Raw genomic sequence first — 26,134 nt, forward strand, 5'->3', positions numbered from 1 at the left:
CAGAGTGGAGCTAGTGGGGTAATGTAGTCAGAACAGTACCTAACAAGGCATGGCCAAGGTAGAGGGAGTTGCTGATGAGGCGGATTTCTAGCCAAGGAATCCAGATCAGTGTTGTTGTTGGCAGAAGGATTTCCAGGTGGGAAATCGGGACTCAAAGGGAGTCCAGAAAAGAACTTCCAGACGGGAAGTAGAAAGACTCAGCAGAAGTCGAACCGAGAACTTCCAGACGGGAAGTAGACTCAACAGGATTCGAACAGAGAACTTTCAGACAGGAAGTAGATTCAGCAGGAGTTGAACACAGAACTTCCAGGCGGGAAGTAGAGAGACTCAGAGGAGTCAACAGGAAGAGCAGACAGATGCCCATGAATGGGCTGAGGGATCAGGACAAGTTGGATGAGGCATCCAACTTTGTCATCTAGAAGGCCAGGATCCTTTATGTTCTATGTGCCATGAGTGCACACACGCCACTTGAGCGGAAGTGGGGAGACATCGAGCTGTAGTCAGATGGACTATAGGCAACGAGGGGCAGGATCATTTAGGTAACCGACCTCTTGGATTAGACCTTGCTACGGGAGCCCCAAAGAAGAGTAGCAGTACTAGCGATGTTAGTAGAGACGAATGCGGATGGAGCGACAGAGGGAGCTACAGTGCAGGATTCCCAAGACAACGCGAAGCTAGCAATACAAATTGCAACAGTGTGAGAGGCATGGGAGAGTTGCACCAGTGCAAGACGGCACGGAGAGGTGCGCAACGGTGTGAGATGCACAGAGTTGTTGTAACAGCGCAGAGGTCAGAGAGAGAGCACTTGTCAGTGACAGAGGGAGCTTCAGCATCAGGAGTGTTTCTAGCCTGACGGAGATGTCAAAATTGGAAGATAAGTTACTTACTTCTCAGTAACTGGGTTGCAGTGCAGCAGTTAGCAGTGGTAGTGCTATGGGAAGCACGATGCAGCATGATGAGAGGGGTTGTAGTGTAGATGCAACAGTGGCAGGGCCATGGGCAGCAACACGGATGCAGAGGAAGTTGCAGTACGGATGCAGCAATGGCAGTGGCAGGGCCATGGGTAGCAGTACAGGATGCAGCAGTGCAAAAGATGTTGGGTAACAGACCTAACATCAGCACAGGGACTGATGCCTGATGATCAAGGTGATACTCAGTGAGGAGTATTGCTAGAGCGTAGTCCTCGCTATGAGGGAGTGTTGATTTGGGGTAGCATCGGATGTGCTCTAGCCACGAAAATTGGTGGAGAGGCTAAGGCACATTATATCTCCAATACCAAGAAAGGGTTTGGGCAGATTCTAAACAGTTTGGAGATATTAAAATAATTAATATTTTTAATGGAGTCCCTAAGGCTAAACTTAGGGAAAATAAAATATTAATGTGAATTAATATAAAACTGTGTTAGAATGGTCCAAAAGTCATGGATCAAGCCAGATCTAATCTTAGTCGTTGATTAAGGACTTAATCTTGACAATCGATTTGTCAACGAGAAAAGTATAAGAGAAGGCTTGAGGGTCACTAGGAGAACATACCAAGAGATCAAGATTTTGACTTTCTGGGGCTACGTTTGCTGAGTGTTAGCGCTCGAATCTGGCCTCAGGCTGAAGAAGGCAAAATCCAAGGCAACATCAAACCACTTAGCCTCGTAGCTAGCCCTACGAGGACAGGAGAGGGCTCTCTCCGGGTCTATCTCGGCAAAGATCTTCAAAGGGCAGAGATAACCAATAAAGAACACTGATTTTAGGCTAGTAAACTGATAGGGAAAGTTTGATTTCAGATTTTTAGGGTTTTGGTGGAAAACAGGGGGAAAGCAATTTTGGGTGCGGGGATGGGACACAGCTTTTGCAGAGGTCTTTTTGGGGCAAGGTAGGAGACTGTCTTGATGCCTTTGAAAGAGTTGGGTGGATAGGAATGACTGGTGAGGAGCTAAGGAGAGCAAGAAATCACCATGAGTTCTCCTTAAACAGATGAAAACATTGATATTAAGCAAACTTAAAGGCAGAGCATAGCAATCATGAATTCTACCTTATCACTTCATTTGCCTAATTTGCAGAAGGAAAAGTGAGAAAATGATACACATAATAAAACTTACAAGTACATAAGAGAAGCACACCATCAACACAAGTAACCACAAGAATCCCAAAGAGGGCTGCAAAACCCTGGTCTTTCCTTTACCAAAATTGCAGAGATACAAAGTGTAATACAATAGAAGCTTATCCCTCAAGAGTCCAACCATGAAAATGACTAAGAAAGTACATAATATAGGCAAGCTAACACACTTCCTTGCCTCTAGGGGTCGAGCTCATCATCCTAGGAGCTGTTTCAACCAATTCTAAACTGAGCACTACAATCTAGGCAGTCAAAACAACTTGCCTCTATAAGCTAGGAAACCAATTCATTCATTAATTTTTTGCCATTTTATGAATGAATCTTCTAGAATAGGTTAAAAAGTGTCATGCCAACATAAAATTACATCAAGGAGGATGAAAAATCAATCCAAAAAGTCAAAACTAGTCAAATCTGCGTTTTGCTGAGCTGTAGGTGAAAATCTGGCAAATTTCCCTGATGCGTAGCGCCCCAATTCTCTACGCGTAGCGCGCCTTTGAGCCAACTTTTGAGGCACTTCCCGGCATCCAAATGAGACAAAAGTAGGCTTGTTGGAAAGGTCTGGATGTCTACTTTCCAACCCAAGTGGAATTTCTCAATTTGGTGTCCATTTGCCCCTCCAAAATTGCAATCTCCCAAGACTGCTTCCTGTGTGTCCAAAAAGTGGCAGAAAGTCATTTTTTGCATGTTTTTTGACCTTCTAAGGGCTCAAAACCTGATGAAATGTCTTGGCAATTGCTGAGCAAGTGTAATTTGTCATGACAAATCCAAAAATGCTAAGTTTTTGAGAAATGGACTTGCCCATCTTCAGTGTAGCGCGCGGCGCGCTACACGTTGAGGGCAAAAACCTGTTTTTTGACCAAAAAAATTCAAAAAGGACCAAAATTGCTCCAAATTCTCTGAAATTTGAGCTGAAGGTGTGTCATTTAGTGCCATGCTCCTTCAAGGAAGCCTCAGCCAAAATATGAAGGGGATCGGGCCTTTTTCTCCGTTTTAGTGCCTTGGCCAACCGTCCTTTGAGTACCTTCATTCTTGCTTTACACACATGCATTCGAGCCCAATAGTGATTCTTCATGTGTCGGAGCATGTCCTTTTCCCTGTTTGCCTTGGCCAGCAACTTCTCCAAATGAGTATTGACCCGGATGAGCATAGCCTCTCGCTCAATGGGTGTCAAATCACCGAGTCTCTTGCGAGCCAAGTTGCGGTCTTCATGGATCTTCTGCAACTCATCAAGAGTGTGCTCATCCTCTAGTTGCTTGTTGCGCTGCTCTAAGTAGGTGATTGTCCAATTTGCCATTTCCAACTTCTGCTGCAACAAGCGATTTTCAGCCTTTTGTTGTTGAATGATCTCCTTTAGCTCCGAGCTAAGAGAACTGATGTCAAGGTCAATAATGTCAATGTCTGGATCACCTAACAGTCCCTCCTCAATCATGGGTTGCTTGCCTCTCTCCGGTACCTGTGCTGCTATCGAAAGCGAGGCCCCTTCCACATGAGGTGGAGATAACACTCGTTGTGCTGATGAAGAAAGCGAGACCCCTTTCACCTGGTGTGAAGATAATACTCGCCGTGCAGATGCAAATAAGGCCCTGTGGCCTCTCTGATATGTAACAAATGGAGGGGAGCTGACATGCTCGGGCTCTGGAATGTCAAACTGATGTAAAGGCCCTCCCTCATCACGGACAACCTCAGGAGGTGGCTGTGGCACTTTGAACAAGTCACGAGAAATGAAATCCTCCCATGGAATACCCTGTTGTGCCAACTGATGCATGACCACAATCTTGATCGGTGCATAATGATAGATGCTCTTGTGTTGCTGTGCTGGGCTCTTTCTTTGCACCAAGGGCACCATCCTCTCTATATTTCGGCACATGAAGAATTGAATGTTCATCATTCGTACCCGTGTGAAATGCATCAACAAACGGATATGGTACGAATATAAACGTGAAAATCTGCCCTCGCAAGTGAAATAGCGAATGATGATCCTCATCAAAGGTGCATACTCGTCTCTTAAGAATCTGAAGGGAAAAACAGCAGTTAGGTGCCTCATATATACAAGTTTGATATATGGCTCATAATGAAATCTGTCCAACTGCTGGCTCTTGCTCCACTCTTCTCCAATATTGGGTATCCCTGTTGCTTGAGCAACAATCTCGGGTGACAATGTGAAGTCCACTCCTGCAAGATTCACATGCCCATTGTGCAAATGTAGAACAAACAAGCGGACCAATTCCCTTTGGTGTTGAATTTGGGAGATTCTCTCGCAATATTCATAACATGATTGGTATCGGAAACATGTCACTGCAAGTGGACAAGCTTGTAGATAAGCCAAAGAGGTGGGCTCCTCCCTGACATGCTGACCACCTTTACCACCCCTGTGATGCCTCCTTGGCACCTCTACCTCTGGTGTTGATTCACGGTCATCACTTTGCTCATAGTCTATTTCGGTTTCTGACATGGTTTTGGAGGCAAGTGACTGAAAAATAATGCTGACTGTGCACCCAATGAACTGCTGTTTTGACTTGTTTAAATGCTGAAAAGATTTTGAGAGAGAAGTAGTTTTGGTGGCTTGCTGGCGATTTCCTGAGCAAGAAACCCTACATGTAGCGCACCCAGCCTGATGCGTAGCGCGCCTCCAACGCGTAGCGCCTGAGTTAATTTGCACTGGAAAATGCGCTGATGCGTAGCGCGCCTCCTCTGATGCGTAGCGCGCCGCTGTAATTGCCCAATTCGCCCAATGAACTTTGAAATCGACTTGACAAGTATTCTCTTGAAGTGTTGAGAGGCAAATGAGTTACCAATGAGGAGGGAGGGGCTTTTATAGGCTCACTTTTGAATTTACTTTGCCCAAAACCCACTTTATAATGTTTTTGAAATGACACTTTTTTGAATTAATTGCTGCTGACTTCTGGTTTTCTTTTTTCAAAATAAATTGGTTGAAATGATGATTTCTCTTGAAAATTTTTGCAGGGATAGCTTCTGAGATGTCTTGGCAAAGGAGACCAAGGCTACATGCCAACTTTCGGAGAATTTGAACTTTTTACAAATTTTTACAAAAATGAGATAATGACCTTTGTCTTCAAAAACAGGGTTTTTGAAAACAAGGTAAAAATTAGCTGTACAATGATAAGAGTTATTAAAATGATGCTTTATGACGGACATCCCTCTGGCCTGTTTGTCCTTTATGACATCTCAAGACAAAGCTTGACTCAACCCTAGACCTAAGACCTTGACATTTAAAACAGGGAAATGACCTTGTGAAGATTTTATTTACTCAAGAAAACATGATCCAGCAGTGCCAAACAAGAGGGGAATAAAAGACATAAGCTTCTCCACCAGGGTTATGGCATGCCTAATGGGATGCAACATGATCACACTGATGAGACACCTAATTATGAAATGCAAAGAGTTTTGATCTCTGGTGGAGGGCTACTAGACCGACTCTAACATTGGCTCCAATTGGGATGGCAGCTGCCGCTTCTTGGAGGTGCCAAGAACCGCAGAACTTTGGGAGAGCAGACAGTGCCTCCATCCATTGGGCAATGGAGTCCATTATTTCAACAAATCGACACAACTGTAGACTCAACTTATTAACTGGAAACTGACTGAATTGATTGAAAGACTGACTCGGCAAACTTCAAACTAAACTGTAATGAAACTGGAACAGAATGTTGCTTATTTATTTACAAAATCTACCCTACTATGCTTGCAAAAACACTAGATCAGGTAATACTGAAGTGCCAGATCAACCATTCAAGTAAACCTGAGAATGATGCCGCTTGAGAATGCTTCCGCGAGGGCACAGATGTAATTGCTGGCAGCCCTTCATGCACGTAATGAATCTGGCTATGTATAAGACAGCTTGATTTGTCTGTCAAACTGAAAAACATTTCCATGTATGCTGCCATTGGATCGCGGAAACCAGACTCTGTTGGCTGCCCCAACTCTGCAATACATACCTCCAGCTGCACATTGTTAATGTAAACATCTATAGGCAAGTCTGTTATTTCTTGTTTCAACGGAGGAAGGATTTCCAAGAACTTTTTAGGGTCTTGGAAATCATATGACTAGATCTGCGCATCTAGACACTGAATCTCCTTTTCGATTCTTTCAACAACTAACTCACAAAATCTAGTTTTGAAACAAGGGAACTTTGGAGATTTCAACCAATGAAGAAAGGCACTAAAAACATCTTCATCAAATTCAGTATCTGCTAACTCATTTCTTATTTCTTCTACAGCTTCACACAGGGCAGGGTTTGCCACAACCCTACCATTGCATGAGTGGATCAACCAGCGTTGGAATGTCTGGATCGAGTTGGAGTCGCCAGGTGAATGGTTCAGCCTGCATATGTGTCTGACTGCTGTCCACCATCAGCATCAGATCTGCAATTTGATTTCATGTACTGGGACAAGACAATCAACAAGTTGAATGTTCTCCCCAGTATGGTCGCCAATATGTTAGCGCTCGAATCTGGCCTCAGGCTGAAGAAGGCAAAATCCAAGGCAACATCAAACCACTTAGCCTCGTAGCTAGCCCTACGAGGACAGGAGAGGGCTCTCTCCGGGTCTATCTCGGCAAAGATCTTCAAAGGGCAAAGATAACCAATAAAGAACACTGATTTTAGGCTAGTAAACTGATAGGGAAAGTTTGATTTCAGATTTTTAGGGTTTTGGTGGAAAACAGGGGGAAAGCAATTTTGGGTGCGGGGATGGGACACAGCTTTTGCAGAGGTCTTTTTGGGGCAAGGTAGGAGACTGTCTTGATGCCTTTGAAAGAGTTGGGTGGATAGGAATGACTGGTGAGGAGCTAAGGAGAGCAAGAAATCACCATGAGTTCTCCTGAAACAGATGAAAACATTGATATTAAGCAAACTTAAAGGCAGAGCATAGCAATCATGAATTCTACCTTATCACTTCATTTGCCTAATTTGCAGAAGGAAAAGTGAGAAAATGATACACATAATAAAACTTACAAGTACATAAGAGAAGCACACCATCAACACAAGTAACCACAAGAATCCCAAAGAGGGCTGCAAAACCCTGGTCTTTCCTTTACCAAAATTGCAGAGATACAAAGTGTAATACAATAGAAGCTTATCCCTCAAGAGTCCAACCATGAAAATGACTAAGAAAGTACATAATATAGGCAAGCTAACACACTTCCTTGCCTCTAGGGGTCGAGTTCATCATCCTAGGAGCTGTTTCAACCAATTCTAAACTGAGCACTACAATCTAGGCAGTCAAAACAACTTGCCTCTATAAGCTAAGAAACCAATTCATTCATTAATTTTTTGCCATTTTATGAATGAATCTTCGAGAATAGGTTAAAAAGTGTCATGCCAACATAAAATTACATCAATTACATCAAGGAGGATGAAAAATCACTCCAAAAAGTCAAAACTAGTCAAATCTGCGTTTTGTTGAGCTGTAGGTGAAAATCTGGCAAATTTCCCTAATGCGTAGCGCGCCTTTGTGCCAACTTTTGAGGCACTTCCCGGCATCCAAATGAGGCAAAAGTAGGCTTGTTGGAAAGGTCTGGATGTCTACTTTCCAACCCAAGTGGAATTTCTCAATTTGGTGTCCATTTGCCCCTCCAAAATTGCAATCTCCCAAGACTGCTTCCTGTGTGTCCAAAAAGTGGCAGAAAGTCATTTTTACATGTTTTTTGACCTTCTGAGGGCTCAAAACCTGATGAAATGTCTTGGCAATTGCTGAGCAAGTGTAATTTGTCATGACAAATCCAAAAATGCTGAGTTTTTGAGAAATGGACTTGCCCATCTTCAGGGTAGCGCGCGGCGCGCTACGCGTTGAGGGCAAAAACCTGTTTTTTGACCAAAAAAATTCAAAAAGGACCAAAATTGCTCCAAATTCTCTGAAATTTGAGCTGAAGGTGTGTCATTTAGTGCCATGCTCCTTCAAGGAAGCCTCAGCCAAAATATGAAGGGGATCGGGCCTTTTTCTCCGTTTTAGTGCCTTGGCCAACCGTCCTTTGAGTACCTTCATTCTTGCTTTACACACATGCATTCGAGCCCAATAGTGATTCTTCATGTGTCGGAGCATGTCCTTTTCCTTGCTTGCCTTGGCCAGCAACTTCTCCAAATGAGTATTGACCCGAATGAGCATAACCTCTCGCTAAATGGGTGTCAAATCGCCGGGTCTCTTGCGAGCCAAGTTGCGGTCTTCATGGATCCTCCGCAACTCATCAAGAGTGTGCTCATCCTCTAGTTGCTTGTTGCGCTGCTCTAAGTAGGTGATTGTCCAATTTGCCATTTCCAACTTCTGCTGCAACAAGCGATTTTCAGCCATTTGTTGCTGAATGATCTCCTTTAGCTCCGAGCTAAGAGAACTGATGTCAAGGTCAATAATGTCAATGTCTGGATCACCTGACAGTCCCTCCTCAATCATGGGCTGCTTGCCTCTCTCCGATACCTGTGCTGCTGTCGAAAGCGAGGCCCCTTCCACATGAGGTGGAGATAACACTCATTGTGCTGATGAAGAAGGCGAGACCCCTTTCACCTGGTGTGAAGATAATACTCGCCGTGCAGATGCAAATAAGGCCCTGTGGCCTCTCTGATATGTAACAAATGGAGGGGAGCTGACATGCTCGGGCTCTGGAATGTCAAACTGATGTAAAGGCCCTCCCTGATCACGGACAACCTCAGGAGGTGGCTGTGGCACTTTGAACAAGTCACGAGAAATGAAATCCTCCCATGGAATACCCTGTTGTGCCAACTGATGCATGACCACAATCTTGATCAGTGCATAATGATAGATGCTCTTGTGTTGCTGTGTTGGGTTCTTTCTTTGCACCAAGGGCACCATCCTCTCTATATTTCGGCACATGAAGAATGGAATGTTCATCATTCGTACCCGTGTGAAATGCATCAACAAACGGATATGGTACGAATATAAACGTGAAAATCTGCCCTCGCAAGTGAAATAGCGAATGATGATCCTCATTAAAGGTGCATACTCGTCTCTTAAGAATCTGAAGGGAAAAACAGCAGTTAGGTGCCTCATATATACAGGTTTGATATATGGCTCATAATGAAATCTGTCCAACTGCTGGCGCTTGTTCCACTATTCTCCAATATTGGGTATCCCTGTTGCTTGAGCAACAATCTCGGGTGACAATGTGAAGTCCACTCCTGCAAGATTCACATGCCCATTGTGCAAATGTAGGACAAACAAGCGGACCAATTCCCTTTGGTGTTGAATTTGGGAGATTCTCTCGCAATATTCATAACATGATTGGTATCGGAAACATGTCACTGCAAGTGGACAAGCTTGTAGATAAGCCAAAGAGGTGGGCTCCTCCCTGACATGTTGACCACCTTTACCACCCCTGTGATGCCTCCTTGGCACCTCTACCTCTGGTGTTGATTCACGGTCATCACTTTGCTCATAGTCTATTTCGGTTTCTGACATGGTTTTGGAGGCAAGTGACTGAAAAATAATGTTGACTGTGCACCCAATGAACTGCTGTTTTGACTTGTTTAAATGTTGAAAAGATTTTGAGAGAGAAGTAGTTTTGGTGGCTTGCTGGCGATTTCCTTAGCAAGAAACCCTACACGTAGCATGCCCAGCCTGATGCGTAGCGCGCCTCCAACGCGTAGCGCCTGAGTTAATTTGCACTGGAAAATGCGTTGATGCGTAGCGCGCCCCCAACGCGTAGCGCGCCTCCTCTGATGCGTAGCGCGCCGCTGTAATTGCCCAATTCGCCCAATGAACTTTGAAATCGACTTGATAAGTATTCTCTTGAAGTGTTGAGAGGCAAATGAGTTACCAATGAGGAGGGAGGGGCTTTTATAAGCTCACTTTTGAATTTAATTTGCCCAAAACCCACTTTATAATGTTTTTGAAATGACACTTTTTTGAATTAATTGCTGTTGACTTCTGGTTTCCTTTTTTCAAAATAAATTGGTTGAAATGATGATTTCTCTTGAAAATTTTTGCAGGGATAGCTTCTAAGATGTCTTGGCAAAGGAGACCAAGGCTGCATGCCAACTTTCGGAGAATTTGAACTTTTTACAAATTTTTACAAAAATGAGATAATGACCTTTGTCTTCAAAAACAGGGTTTTTGAAAACAAGGTAAAAATTAGCTGTACAATGATAAGAGTTATTAAAATGATGCTTTATGACGGACATCCCTCTGGCCTGCTGGTCCTTTATGACATCTCAAGACAAAGCTTGACTCAACCCTAGACCTAAGACCTTGACATTTAAAACAGGGAAATGACCTTGTGAAGATTTTATTTACTCAAGAAAACATGATCCAGCAGTGCCAAACAAGAGGGGAATAAAAGACATAAGCTTCTCCACCAGGGTTATGGCATGCCTAACGGGATGCAACATGATCACACTGATGAGACACCTAATTATGAAATGCAAAGAGTTTTGATCTCTGGTGGAGGGCTACTAGACCGACTCTAACACTGAGAAAGTTGAGAGAGTGATCAGAGTTGTAGCTGAGGGGCAGTGAATACAGAAGCAGAGAGGCAGAGATAGCACCGGGAGGATCAGCACAGTAGCCACAAAGATGGGCACAGAACCAGCCAAGGGTTCACACAGAGCCAGTCAGGGCTCACGCAAAGGCAGCCAGGAGCTGTGCGGTGCCTCAGAGGGCCAGCGTGAGTGACACAGAGGGCTAGAGGACTGTCGCAGGCCAAGCCAGAGTGACGTTGGGCTAACGATGGGCCCGAGGGAGCTGACACAATCCCTAGACGCTGACGTTGGGGTTTCATGGGGCAGATTGGAGCTGTGGAGTTGTCGAGTGTTTATCCGGGGTTTCAGCCAGAATATCTGCTTCCGAGTAGAGAGGTACTACTACAGAGATTTTTCTCTGTTGGGTGAGTCAAATTTGGCACCCAGATTGTATTCTGAAACTACTTAATAAATCAAACCCTCAGATAGTTGCACCGGTTTTCCCGCATTGGGTTTTTCTCGGGACATTAGTCCAAAAACAATGGTGTCACTTATGTGATTGTTTCTATTTCCTTTAGTTGATGATTTGTAATGTGTTGAGCATGTACTCGTATTTATTTCCAGTATTTACATGGTAAATAACTTGTTAATTAACAGGACAAGTAGATAGGAATAAATCAGTAAAGTGCATGAAGGGTTTCTAACGTGTCAGACTTAGAAATTCCAACAATATAACGATAGAAAGGAATGGGGGCATCAGGCGAAGGCTCCAAGCCACATGCCATAGCACAAAGGTAGCTATGATGAGGGAAGCCCACACTTGCGTATGTAGATGTAGGAAGGAGCAATTGTGGAACATGAGTCACCATGGCCTTTGTTTTTCCACCCTTCTTCATATGCCTTCAACCATTTATTGATTTTTCCTTTATAACTGCTCGACGCTCCAGGGAATGAGAGTATGATGTGAATGATGTAGAAGTGAATACCCCCTTAAGGTTGGGTAGTGGCAACACAAAGCTTCAGAGGGAGTATGAAATTCAGCTACGAAATCAAGTTCCAGAGCTGTGAGACTGGAGAGCCAGAGGAACAAAGCTCCAGACATCAGGAGATCCGAGAAGAGGTGACGTAGATCCCCAAATAGGTTGACGCAGAACTGCGTAGGCTAACGCAGTAGCTGCGCAGAGCCAAGCGTGGGGCCAGCCATCCAAGGCCTGGCTCAATGTCGGATCGCCAATGATAGTGTGGGGTATTTCTCACTAATCTTCTGCCACACAGATTCTCTGCATTGGATAGCCAATAAGGCATCCAAAGATTGTATTCAAAAAACTACTGCTTAATAATACAAACCCTCAGTTGCTGCACCAGTTTTCCCGCATTGGGTTTTTCCAAGGACATTTGTCCAAAAATAACGGTGTCATGTGTTGTGTATTTCTTTCTTGCTCAGTTTCTTGTTTCCGCATTTAATTTAATTGGTGAAGGCTGCAGTGTATTAGTTTCGATATTTGTTGAAGGATGTAGTAAATAATTTGTTCAATAATTAACAAATAGAAGGAACTTAATCAGTCACTGCAATAGAAATTGGGTCTCCAAATTTTCACATGGTATCAGAGCACAAGTGAGGCAAGAGAGCAGAGCCAGAAGAGCCCAACATTGAAGAGGAGGGAAGTAGAAGTGCTACATAGGCAGCAAATTGAGTCCCCAGAGGGATTACGCAGTCAAGGCCAGGAGGGCAAAATTTTCGTGGGAAAATCTCTCTCTGAGTGAGTCAACAGAGAGAGATTTCCAGATCGAAGTTTGACAGTGTCAGAGGGAGCAGTGCAGAGCAATTTTCTGGCGAGACACAGTTTTTTGCAGCAGTTGTTGGGGCAGAAAGCGTCAGAAGGAAGGAGAGACTGTTGATGGAATTTCTTCCTCAGAGACTTCCTCACCAGTGAATTTGATTTCTCTATTGTTGAGCAGCAACAGAGAGGAGCAGATCTACTAACTCCAGCAGGAAGTGCATAGGCTAGCCTAGTGTTGCGCGGAGGAGAGAGGAGGCAGTTTGACATTTCATTGGCAAAGATGGCAACTAACGAGTTGTGAGATAAGGATCGGTTGTTTGGTGCATCCAACTATGTGATCTGGAAGGCAAGGATCTCATGTGTTCTAGATGAGCATGATCTCAAAACCTTTGTCGACAGGTGGTAATTGTACCCGCGGATTCAGATCCGCTCAAGAAGTACAAAGGTGAGATGTCAAAGGCCAAGTGATTGATCCTCGACAGAGTGAGAGATCATGTAGTGTGTCACATTGTCGGCAAAGACACTGCCCAACAAATGTGGGAAGCATTGGCTACGCTATACGAAGGATCTTCCGAGCAACGGAAGATGTACTTGGAGCAGAAGATGAGATCCACGTAGATGCAGAAGGGGGAACGCATTGATCCATTCCTAACAAAGCTTCAGGAAATCCGAGACTCGTTGGCAGCTATGGGGTCAACACCTCAGCCTACCGAGATGGTGAGGCTGGCCCTGAATTCTATTTCAGAAGAATGGCAAGTATTTGTCCAGAGTATCCTGGGCAGAGAGAGATTGCCAGATTGGGAAGGAATGTGGGCCGCTCTTCAGCAAGAAGAGATGAGGAGAGACTTAGTCAAGTGCAAACTTGATAAGAGCGACAGTAGTGGGAAGAAGCCCAAGGAGGAGGAAGAGAATGCAGCCCTTACATCTAAGGGGCAGCAAAAACAGTGGAGGCGCAAGAAGGACGTCTCGAAGATCAAGTGCTTCCAGTGTCGTAAATTTGGTCACTACGCTACACAGTGTCCTCTCAAGAAGAAGGACAAGGACAAGAAGCATGATTCGAAGGCTGCATCTGCAAAGATCGAGGAGGAGGAGTTTCTCATGGTTGCCCAGATACCTCTAGGGGAGAGGTGGGGTGATCTAGAACTGTAGTTCAAAAGAACTATAGATGGGAAGGATCATTGAAGAGTCCACGTCTTGGATCAATACCTTGCTACGGGAGCCCATATTAGAAGCAGCAGGATGGACTAGTGTCAGTTGGTGCAGAAGAGTGTCGGAGTGACAGTTGTAGTGGCTAGAAGGGCCAAAGACTGAGCAGCGCAGAGCAGAATAGGCAACAGTGCAGTTGGCACATTGCAGAGTCAGTAGCAGCACAGAGGCTTCAGAAGATTGGTGCAAAGACTAACAGCAGTCAAAACTCCAGCAATAGATGCATCACGCTGAACACTTGTTCAATAATTTTGGATTTTTTCCGTTGCTGATGCAGTAGCAACAGCAATTGGAAAAGGTTGCAGTGTTGGCAGTGGCAGTGCGAGCAGCAGCACTGATGCAGAACTTATGAGGGTTGCAGTACAGATGCAGTGTTTGCAGTGGCAGGGTCAGCAACAATACAAATGCAGCATTGCACAGTAGTTGGTGGGCAGCAATGTTAGACATCAACAGCGCAGAAGGAGCTACAACAGAGAAAGGTGATGCTTCAGCAGGTTGTATTACTAGAGCACATTCCTTGTTAAGAGGGAGTGTTGATTTTTGGTAGCATCAAATGAGCTATAAGCCTCAAAATTTGCAGGGAGACTAGGATACATGTATTCCAAAATACCCAGAAATCGTTTTGGGATATTCCACCCGGAGACGGTTTTATTAAAATAAATAATTATTTTTAATGGATGCCTAAGCATAAACTTAGGAAATTAAAATAATTAAAGGTTATTAATCAAAATGAGGGTGAAACTTCTAGAAGAAGACGGAGATCGAGTCCAAATGATTTGAGCCATTGATTAGAATTTAATCTAGGTCGTTGATTACTCAACGAGAGGATTATAAGGACTTCAATGAGAGAGATCGGAGAGAGATCAAGAGATCGAATTTATCAAAGGGGGCAGTGCAGCAGTTGCTATAGAGAATATCAAAGTGATTTCTTGCAGTGAGGAGCAGGGATAGTTCCGGTTGGAGAGTTTCCTGATCCGGGTATACATCGCAGAGGAGGCAGAGAGAGATCCAGAAAAGGCAACGCAGAGGCCACGATGGGCAATGTAGGGCCATGTAGAGGCAGCATAGGGCCACGTAGAGGCAACGCAGAGCTTCAGAGGGAGTCTGAAATTCAGCTAGGAAGTTGAGTTTCAGAGCCAAAAGCCGGGGTGTGAGACCATAGAGCCAGAGGAACGAAGCTCCAGATAGCAGGAGATTGGGGAAGATGTGACGCAGATCCCCAAAGAGGTTGACGCAAAATTGTGTAGGCCGACACAGTAGTTGAGCAGAGGCATCGTGGGGCCAACCATCCAGGGCCTGGATCAGTGTCAGATCGCAAGTGATAGTGTGAGGTATTTCTCACTGATCTACTGCTAGTCAGATTCTCTGCATTGGATAGCCAGTAAGGCATCCAAAGATTGTATTCAAAAAACCACTGCTTAATAATACAAACCCTTGGCTGCTGCGCCGGTTTTACCGCGTTGTATTTTTCCGGGGACATTTGTCCAAAAATAACGGTGTCATGTGTTGTGTATTTCTTTCTTGCTCAGTTTCTTGTTTACACATTTAATTTAATTGGTGAAGACTGCAGTGTATTAGTTTTGATATTTGTTGTAGGATGCAGTAAATAATTTGTTCAATAATTAACAAATAGAAGGAACTTAATCAGTTGCTGCAGTAAAAATTTGGGTCTCCAAATTTTCACAGAATATGCAGGGCATTCCCACTAATAACAATCAGGGTCACCTCTCTCTTTGTGAAATCATTGTTGGTCCTTGCTAACTTTAAAATTCAGGGGTCCTTTGCTCTTAAGAGCATCTAGTAAGTCTAGAAACACATAGGACATTCACTGTCCTGAGATTAATTTTGCAGCATAAGGGGCTGGGATTTCTCCTTCAGACCCAAGAAGACAGAGACTCTGTATCACACAATCTACAAGATTTCGGGAAAAGGGACTGAGCAACAAGGTTTCTATTCGTTTCGCATGGTCATTGGAACTTGGACAGAAGGATATGGACAGAATGGACAACTCTTGCTAGTTCTATGGACAAATCTTTCTTACCCACCAGAATATGCAGGGCATCCCCACTAATAACAATCAGGGTCACCTCTCTCTTTATGAAATCATTGTTGGTCCTCGATTACTTTAAAATTCAGGGGTCCTTTGCTCTTAAGAGCATCTAGTAAGCCTAGAAACACATGGGACATTCACTGTCCTGGGATTAATTTTGCAGCATAAGGGGCTGGGAATTCTCCTTCAGACCCAAAAAAGACAGAGACTTTGTATCACACAATCTACAAGATTTCAGGAAAAGGGACTGAGCAACAAGGTTTCTATTCTTTTGGCATGATCATTGGAATTTGGAGAGAAGGATATGGACAGAATGGACAACTCTTGCTAGTTCCATGGGTCTATTATCCTCTAACAAAGTATTATCCAGGATCTACAAGTGACCATTGAGGTAGGGGGCCTTCCAAAAATGAATGGTGATCGGCAGGGACCTATATGACAAACCTCTTTTTAATTATAACAGAAAATACTCTATCTTCTCATCCATAAGAAAACTTCACCAGTCCTTATACTAAATGTGAGATGGAACTCTTCTGACAGTGAATGTCAATGGATAGCCCAATTGACTAATATCTGGATTTTTTACAAACTCTAAGAATTAACTTAGTTCATTCTGTATCAAGGACTGCCCACAAAATCCAGACTTCCTAGAAGTAGATTCACTGATGATTGGTTTCCTCATTGTGACAAATCCAAGACACTCAAACAAGGGTTTTGGGAATGTTCACTCACCCTACACTGTTGAAAATCAGCTAAGCATACTCTTTGTTGATTCCAACTCAACCCTTCCAGTCATCATTGGCCACCAGTTCCAGAACACTTTGACATTTCCTTCAGATCTATTTTGGCTTGACTCACTCTGGGGGTGTTGTTTCTCAGCCTACTTTACTTCTTGTATCTTATCCTGATTCCTACCTTATTGTGCTGCACTTACATGTTCTTTTAGAGAGCTTAGCCTCATTTCTTACTTCTATAGGATGCTTTTGTACTCCCACATTTCCTTCAGATCTATTTTGGCTTACTCACTTTGACATTTCCTTCAGATCTATTTTGGCTTGACTCACTCTGGGGGTGTTGTTTCTCAGCCTACTTTATCTCTTGTATCTTATCCTGATTCCTACCTTATTGTGCTGCACTTACATGTTCTTTTAGAGAGCTTAGCCTCATTTCTTACTTCTATAGGATGCTTTTGTACTCCCACATCGTACCCTTTGACTAATGTAATTGTTGAGTCCCATTGAACTACCTTTGTGATCATTTGCTGGACATTAATCTACTTGTAACTTATCTTATCGTCTTCAAGGAAACATTTAATGACATGAAGCCCTGATTGGAGATTGCAAGTCCCTCCTCCTTGGTCACTATAGTGGTCTATCGGAATGTAGTCATGCCTAGGTACTGTATACCCTATGGACAATGCACTGTAAGTTTGTCTTCTAAGAAAATGTAAGTTCTGTCCAAGTTTTCCAGAATTTGGCCTTTGATGAGTGGGATTGTTGCTCATCAATGATGTCGAAAACATTTCTCAAAATGCTTATTCAGACATTATTGCAGCACTGGTGGCACTAAGTTAGCTGATTATTTCTATTGCCATTTGATGATCTTTGGTATTATATCAGACATATTTTCTCAAAAATAATACTAATAATTAGATAATTTAGTATTAAAATGATATATTAAAGCACTAGCAATTTAGCAAATTAATTGATAACAATATTGATGTATTATTAATTAAATACTACCGATAGATAGTAACAATGTGTAAATGTTATTAATTACAGCCTATTAATAGTTAACTACCAACTTTTCTAAGGTTTTGAGTTTTAATTATAAAATACTTGCAAATATATTTGCTATTTCCCTATGTGCTGAAATTTCGGAAGTGCCATTCCAAAACTTGTATGCATGCTCCATTCCAAGTGACCTAGATTTGGCCAGAGGTCAAACTGCTCTTGTTTAAAAGAAAAACCCTATTCTTTTTATCATGAGTCATGATTTCCAGCATAGTCATACCCTCTAAGATTTATCCCTGAAAGAAATAGATTTGAAATAAATCATGGTTTGGATGCTAGCAGTAGAGAAAATATTACTGTAGTAGTTATACTATAGGGAGATTTCCTTCAAACAAGAAATATACAATTCAGATGCTCTATCAGATAACATACCATCGAAGAACTACTCATAGCAAATTCCTTCAAGAGCGTGCCTTCCTCAGCTTTAGAAGGGAAAATAAGCTCCTGAGCAATAAATCAAATGTATGAGTGAGTAAAAATACTTCAGAAATAGAAAAACGTGACTGGATGGTCATCTTTACATCATAACAGATGCATCACAGGAAAAAGAAGAAATGTTGTTTTGGTGTGCACTGAATTAAATTATGCACAACTCTTACAAGACCGCGAGTTGATTTCGCAAGATTCTTCACAGCTTCTGCAGCTGCTGTTGCAACACTTTCATCACTTGAAAAGAGAGTGATCATAAAAACAGACAAAGCATTGTCAGGAGTCAGGATATATTTGAGATGAGTGAAGCAGAGGTGAACAAATGAGATACAGAAAATGTAGGATCTCAGTAATCCAGTCCAGGAAAAAGAATTCAAAGTAGAGAACAACCCACCAACATAAAATATCTGTCTTTTTGCAAAAGCAACAAAAAAAAATACAGCGTACTTGCCTCTGTAGATAACCAAAAGCAGACAACGTAAAAAGTTAAAATGAATCTTTTTACCACCAGCCTACCTATCAGCAAGGCAAGCAACAATGGAAGGCCAGACACCATGTTCAACAATGGATTGCACACTAACACCTTCATCTTTGTCACTATTCTCAAGAAGCTGTGCAATCTGCAAACGTAGAATGATCACAACACATGATGCTTTCTTGGTCAGTTAAAATTTAAAATATTTTTTTAAGCTTTGAAGAGGCTCAATAAAATTACTCAAAAAGTTCAAAGAAGAGCCAATGTAAAGTTTTAGGAGAAAAACAAGTTTATGAAGTCAACAATCGGCCTGCAAATTTGAAATCTACAGTCACAAATTTGAAGTTGATGATTGCAAATTTCTGCACTACTAGTACGTCTAATATTATTAGAACCAGAACTAGAACTGACCAAGGGTCACACTAGGACTGGACCAGAACCTGCCAGACAACCGGATTGAAGAACCAGTCTACAAAAAAATATATAGAAATATGAAAATTTTACTATATATGCGTGGGTGTAAACACAAATCATTAGGCACCAACTATGCAAAGTTTGTTCATGCATATAACATGTAAGGGTGAATATGCCAAAATGGCACCAATTCTGTTAGACATTGAGGCTCTAAATAACCTCTAGAATCCAAAAAACATCATGCTACAACAAATAAATAAATATCATCAAAATTATCCCCTATATTGGAATCATCATCATCAGTAGCACCCTCTACCTCCATCAACCTCTGCCTCAATCCTCCATGGACATCAATAGTAGTATTTGGTGCTATTTGTGGATCCAAATCCAACAAACTTATTATTGCTCAAATCAGCAGCCTCCAATTTTGATGAAATTGGTGTATCCAGCATTAAATGTGACAGAAAACTTAACATGCTTAATCAATAGTTAAGGCTAAAGTTGAATAAACTGTACATTTTCACCAAGGTCATGATCAACGAGTTCAATGATCAACACCACCAACATTAAGGTACACAGACTACTCAGTGTTTTTGTGTAATTCTAATTTCTTCTTATGAAGTCTGATGAGGTTGGGATCACTCTCAAACATCCAAAAACATTAATGGTAATGTCAAAAACTTAAATAAAAAGATAGAAAAGAAATGATAAAGAAGAGCCTCAACTTTTACTTTAAGAAATATAGTTTGTTCCTTATTATCAACTTTCAAAGTTACTCTGAAAGTGTTTACTCATGCTTGGGGTGCTTCATGTGATTTGGGGTGCATGGTGTATGGAATCTGGATGACCCTTGGTTGTTCCATGATAAACTTACACATTAAAGTTGCCTTTCCCATTGATTGCTAGAACTTGTCTTGATGCTTGTGATGCATTATCCCTTCGGAGTTCATGATTTATGGAACTTGCTGACATTCTTCATGATGGCAACATGAAGGTTGGTTGCTTGCATGGGAGGATGACTTACATTGCAAGAGTAGCATTGGGCATCTTAGAGGAGGGCATGGTTGCCTGCATGGACGCCTGTACTTGAATTGGGGACACTTGATTTGGTCAGTGATCTGAGATCATGTAGATTGGGTGGACTAAGGAGCACATGATTTAGGAGGAGGGTTGGAGCATCAACAAGGAGCACGCCTTCAGAGTGTTGATTTTTCCTCGGCACTTCAGAATCAAGTTTATGTCTAAGATCATGATCACAAACACACTAAAATGCCACACAACACTAGCACTTTGCACAGCGGGAAACGTATAGCAATGAATCAATGTAGTGCACAAGACAATTTTTAACCCAAAACATGTTATATTACAAACTTTAATACAACAAACATAGGGCTCCTGTACCAGTGATCATGGCCCTTACAATTAGCCCCGATACAAGAACAACTAGGGCTTGATGTCAATGACTTATGACACTCAACCTACCTTGAACAGATACACTTGACTTACCCACTGAAGGAGCACTCAACTCAGGCCTTTCAGTCCAAGTACCTTGAACACTTTCGGCAGGTCCTTGACGCCTCTTCTGCTGCTCACAAGTACTTATGCAACTTCAGAATGCTTGCATCTTCAGCTGAACAAAATGCCACTATCAATCTTCTAGCTGCTCCTAGATTGACTGAACATAGGCCACCAGTCTGGCCTCTACGAACCTCCTTGCTGCTTCAAGAAGCCTACTCTTAAGGACTTCCAAATCTGCCCTCTTATTAGTGATTTGCCACACCAAATCCCTGAACTAGGGCTTCACCCATACTGCCCTCTAGCACTGACAAGGCTGCTCCAATATCACTGCTCTTAGGGACTTCTAGAATCTGCCCACTATCTGTCTGTTGACTGCTCCAAGGATGACAGAACTTAAGGCAACACACACAACCCTCTTACCATTGATTTGCCAACCATCAAATCTCTGAACTAGGGCACACATTAACCAGCCCTCTTATTTGACTTCTTGCTGCTCCAATGAAGACAGTACTTAGGCACTCAACCAACCCACTCACAACCCCTTTATACCTCTAATGAATGCTGAGCTAGGGCATTCAAAATAATGTTGTTCAATACTTATGAACAGACTTACCACCATAGCAATAACCCTCCACAAACATCAGCTCCCATAGACCTTCCTTGCCTTGGCTACCTGTCAAGACACCTACCAGACTTTCAGTCATAACCTTCAGGCCTGCAGCCTATATCTCCTCACTGTAACAGCCCTTGACCGCTACAGAACCTGAGATAAACTCGGATGCATAACAGAGATAAACTTACCTTAGCCAAGGGAACTCAAACTAGAACAGATCCTTCTCTTAGTTGTAGCTTCTTTAAGGTTTCTCGCATCTCCTAGCTCGATGTCTCTTGAGAGGTATTGCACTAGTGGCGTATCACAAACTGTTGTACTAAATGTGAAAATTTTAAAACTGAAATCCTATTGCAACAACTGGAATTAATTCTTTTAATTGTTAATTAATTTAAGAATTTATTTGCTATGAAAAATACCAAATTAATCACACTGCAACCTTCACAAATGAAACTGTAGAAGAAAATAGCGCAAGAAACTAAGAAAACACTAGCACACACAATAAAAATGACAGTCATATTTGGACAAAAGTCTCCGGAAAAACCCAACTTGAGAAAATCAGTGCAGCAGCTGAGGGTTTTTATTATTATGCAGTCGTGAGAAATTATGAATACAATAATTTACCCTCTCTCTGGGCAATTCCAGTACTGGACTGCCTCTGAAAAGCAAGTCGTCCTGCTGGGCCTGGCAGGCACTGCGTCAATCTGAAGCTGCTTACTGATACTGCTGCCCAAACTAACTGCTAATCAAGTCCTCCTACCTGTTGCTGGCTGGGAAAACGTCTCTCTGGCACCCTGGAACCTCTACCCAGCCTCTAGAACTGAAAACGTCTGCCCTCTTCAGCAATTCGAACTGTCCTTTGAGGCTCTGCGCAGCCTTCTAGAGAAATCTCAGCCTCTCTGCAAATGTACTTGCTGGATCTGGAAAAATTTCTTCCAAATTCACTGTCCCTGCCCCTCACTCTATGCTTCGATTTCTGGCTGTCTAGCAACTGTTGCTGCTCTCTGGAAATCGATCTGCCAAGGAAATCGAACTTCTGGTGTGTTGGTGTGACTTCTCCAAGTGCCCATCGACCTCCTCTTATAATCCACTATTGGAGCACCAATGGCCAAGATTAAAACTTAATCAATGGCTAGGACCATCTTGGAGTCAATCTGTGTGAGTTTCTAGATAATTCACACCTTGACTAAATTTATTCTAATTAATTAACCATATTCCCTAAGTTTAGACTTAGGAAATATTTAAAACGTGTTAATAATCTAATTAAGTCATTTCTAGGTGGAATTTTCATAAATGATTTCTAGGTCTTGGAGATCTCATGTATTCTAGTCTCTCCACCAAATTTCGTGGCTAGAACACATCTGATGCTACAAAAACTAACACTCCCTCTTAGCGAGAACTGTGTTATCTCTCTAGTACTGCACATCCTACCACAACACCTTGTCTCTGTATCACCTCTGTCACGCTGCTGATGTCTGGCTACTACTGCCCACCAACTACAGCGCAACTCTGATGTTGTATCTGTGTCACTGCTGACACTGCTATACTGTTGCTTGTCGAGAAATCTAGGGCATGAATAGTTAAAAGATTTCTCTGCTTGATTGCTTGTGATATTCTTTTACTTCTTAGCTTATAGTCTTTTCTTTGTTATGTTATTATTGTGTTCTTTTCATCAAGACAATTACCAATATGCACAATAAAAGACAAGTGACACAGTATGTAGGCTTGTCAGCCAAGGCCAAAACCTCTCACCTCTTGAGAGGAAAACCCGATCAAAATTATTCTTCTAGATCTTCAATTGATGAGTACCAAGACCATGACAAAGACCTTTGACTCTAGTATCCTCCCAAGAACCTTTTCACTAACCTTGATGCTCTGCCTCTTCCCTTTCTCAACTTTCTTCTTAATCTTGAACTGCTCTCCTCGGCTTCTTCTAGATCAATTCGGTCTTTATACTTCACAATGCTTCTTCTCGACTTCTCTTAGAGAAACTCAGTCTCTATAATCTCACTGGCTTCCTCTAGGGAATCTCGGTCTCTAGATCTCTATCTCAGTTACCCAGAACAAGTATCCAGAAGAATCCTTCCTTCGTTGCCTCAAAAGAAACATCCTCTTCGCTGCCCCCAGAGGAAACTTTCTTCGCTATGCCCAAATGAATCCTCCTTCGCTTGCCCAAAAGAAAACTTCCTTAGTAGACCCCAGAAGAAACCTTCTTCGCTATGCCCAGAAGAATCCTATCTTCGCACTTTCCTTTGTAGCACCTTCTTCGCACTACTTCACCTCTTCTTCACACCTCTGCTTGACCTTTTCTTCGTACTTCTGCTTGACCTCTTCTTCACACTTCTTCTTGTCGAGATGCTTGTCGAGTTGCTTGCTTTCAAGTGAAGCCGAGTTAGACTTTATATACACCTCATCTCATGTCCTTTAGGACGACATGATCACTAGAGGTTAGGTTGACTTCTTCTAGCATGTTCTTCCATCGTTGTAGGCCGACTTGAAGAGGATAAGTGGCACGGTCTTGGAGGACACTTTACATAGACAAGTTTGACTCTATACAAAGTGTAACAGACTCCATTACATGACAATGACTCTATCATTTTATGACTAGATGACAAATAATTCTTGAAGACTCTCAATGGGAGTCTTGACTCAAAAATAAAATCTCTTGCTCATGAAACCCATGAAGCAAGTAATACAATAAATTTATTTTTCTTCTTTATATCACATTACATAAAATCATAATTACATGTCATTATGAAGACCAAACTTAATTACACTTTTCAACACTCCCTCTTAACTAGGGAGGTATTCATAATGGTACTTGGACTTTCACAATCTGAAGAATTTCTCATAAGAAGAATTCAGATTGGTAACTCATTTGTATAGCATCATATCAACCAGCATTGTTACATAGCAAGGCCTTGAATAACATCTCCATCTCTCCACAAGATCTGAGCTCAATGTTGGCGAGACCAATGATTTATAGACACTTTCATCATTGTCTCTCTCGAAACATCCCCTACCCGGGTACTCAGGGTGTGTTCTGTTGGAATTACTAAGTCTAACACATCAGAAATTCTTCCTGCATTATCTGGTTTATTTCACCTACTTGTTCATTCCTTAACAAGTTATTCAACCATATAAATACTGAAAATAAACACAAATGTAGTCTCAACTCATCTACAGATCATCAACTGAAATAGTAGACAAACACACAAGGGACACCGTTATTTTTGGACAATCGTCCCCAAAAAAACCCAACTTGGGAAAATCGATGCAACAGTTCTGACAGTTTTATTATTAAGCATCTTTCTTGAGTACAACTAGGGTGCCAAACTGGGTCACCCAACAGAGATTTCTATCTGGCAGTAATAACTCTCTTTAGAAGTAGATATTTAGTAAGTCTGCCAAACTAAAATCCTTCCAACGCTTCTCTGAGACTCTGTGTCAGCCCTACTAGCCTTTGCGTAGCTCTGGAACCCCCTACGTCAGCCCTCTGCTACTTTGTGTCAGCGCTTTGGCCTTCTGCGTCACCCACGGAAGCCCTGCTAGCCTCTGCGCAGTCTCTCTGGCCTTTTGTGTGGCTCCCGCTGCCTCTACGTAGCCACCTCAATCACTGCACTGGCCCTCTGGCACTATCTCTACCTCTCTACTATGCACTCACTGCCCCACGCTGCAACTCAAATCACTCGTTCGAATTTTATTAGCAAACCCCACTCCAGAAAATCGAACTGACTGATCAATCTTGGTCATAGTTTTAAAAACCGGCCACAAAAACCGGTAACCGGTCTAACCGGCCGGTTGGAGGCCTGGCCGGTCCGAACCGGCCTAAAAAACCCGGTTTAATACCTCTTGTGACCAAAATCTGGCCCTAACCGGTCAAAACCGACCAGTTTAGGGCGGAACCGGCCGGTTCCATCCTAAACCGGCCGGTTTATGGACAGCCCGCCGATTAATGAAAAAGGTGCAGTGGTTTTGTGGTTTAGGGGTGGTTTAGGGGTTTTGGGGTTGTGCATTACTACCTTGACTTGCCAAATATGATAGAATTTTCATTACCATTTCCATCCTTCGGTTATCCATGGGTGTCTTTCTTTCTTTAAGAGTGCAATTAATCCAGCTGAAACAAAAACATTTTCTAGAACATAGATATTACTACCTTGATTTGTTATTCATGGTGCAATTTCCAGCACCATTGAATGCTTTTGACCTCGACATTTAAACTTTGTTACAAGGCTACAGCTACAGATACTTGAAGTTTATTCAAAACATTTTGGATACAATACCACTTGATACAACATATATTAACATATTTATCTATCTATCCATCCCTCTACACAAACACACATATATCCATTTTAAAGGATGGTACTAATTTTAAATCAGAGTCCATGAAGAAATAGAGTTAGTTGTCAGAATCTAGCAGGCCTATATGCAAAAAAATAACAATAAAACTGCAAATACAGATATGAACTGCAATAAAGAAAAATTTGATATCTGCGGAGCTCAAATTATAAGAAGATCCAAAAACTTAAGACTGTTAGAGGCACCGGAACACTCAAGTGGACTGCACCTGTAAATATGAATGTATGGAGACATCTCCATTGAAACTTTGTTGAATACATAGTTGAAGTGCAAAAAAAAGGTTACAAAAAAGCATCTGGAAGGCCCCTATGTACACAAAAGAGAGAGAAACCTCATATTTGAGGCCCAAGTTACTGTCGAGAAGTACCTAGGCCCTAATTACATGAAAATGACATTCATTATTGAATTTTGAAACATAATACCATAAAGGCCCACGGAAAAAACATTATTACAACATTATGAAGCTTAAATATACCTTAAATACATGAATTTGTTAGTGTGAACAAAAATGTTGTGCTTAGGTACACAACATGCAACTCCCCAGGAAGCTTTGTCCCCAAAGCTAAAAACCGAAAAGGTGGGAGTCCAAGATTAATAATTTTGATGACAAGAAGAACTTGAAAGATGTAATTATGCCACAATACAAGTCCAAAATGCATAGTATAATAGCTCAAAAAATGCAAAAACATACCTCTTAATTTCAAAAAAAAAAAAAAAAACATTACAATTCTGAAGTTCATCAGTTTACACCACCTTTTGGACTCCCAAATAATCTGTGATTCAAAGAATATGGAATTTGGTTAGGCATGTGTATTTGCAAATATAAACTAAAAAGGTAGAGTAGGGTGACCCCTATACTTATAATCAGGCTAAAAATACATAAGAAATGAGCCTCATTTCTTATGTATTTTGCTATTTTGTCGATGATATGTATTGCACTCGGTGCCATTTTGATATATTCAACT

At 42.1% G+C, this 26,134-nt stretch overlaps 1 protein-coding gene across 1 annotated transcript in view; it reads right to left on the reverse strand.

Moving 5' to 3' along the window:
* LOC149181039 (ARM repeat superfamily protein) overlaps nt 1-26,134 on the reverse strand; it is a 403,985-nt gene that overhangs the window by 230,898 nt on the left and 146,953 nt on the right. The window contains exons 5-7 of the mRNA XM_089416422.1: nt 18,307-18,410; nt 17,961-18,027; nt 17,734-17,805 (exon numbers count right to left, since the gene is read on the reverse strand). Coding sequence (XP_089272548.1) covers nt 17,734-17,805; nt 17,961-18,027; nt 18,307-18,410 — 243 coding nt within the window. The remainder of the gene's footprint in view (nt 1-17,733; nt 17,806-17,960; nt 18,028-18,306; nt 18,411-26,134) is intronic.

Source organism: Pinus tabuliformis, chromosome 3_2 (assembly GCF_031772625.1).
Source record: "Pinus tabuliformis cultivar Carrire ecotype Pingquan chromosome 3_2, CPIR1, whole genome shotgun sequence".
Taxonomy (NCBI): domain Eukaryota; kingdom Viridiplantae; phylum Streptophyta; class Pinopsida; order Pinales; family Pinaceae; genus Pinus; species Pinus tabuliformis.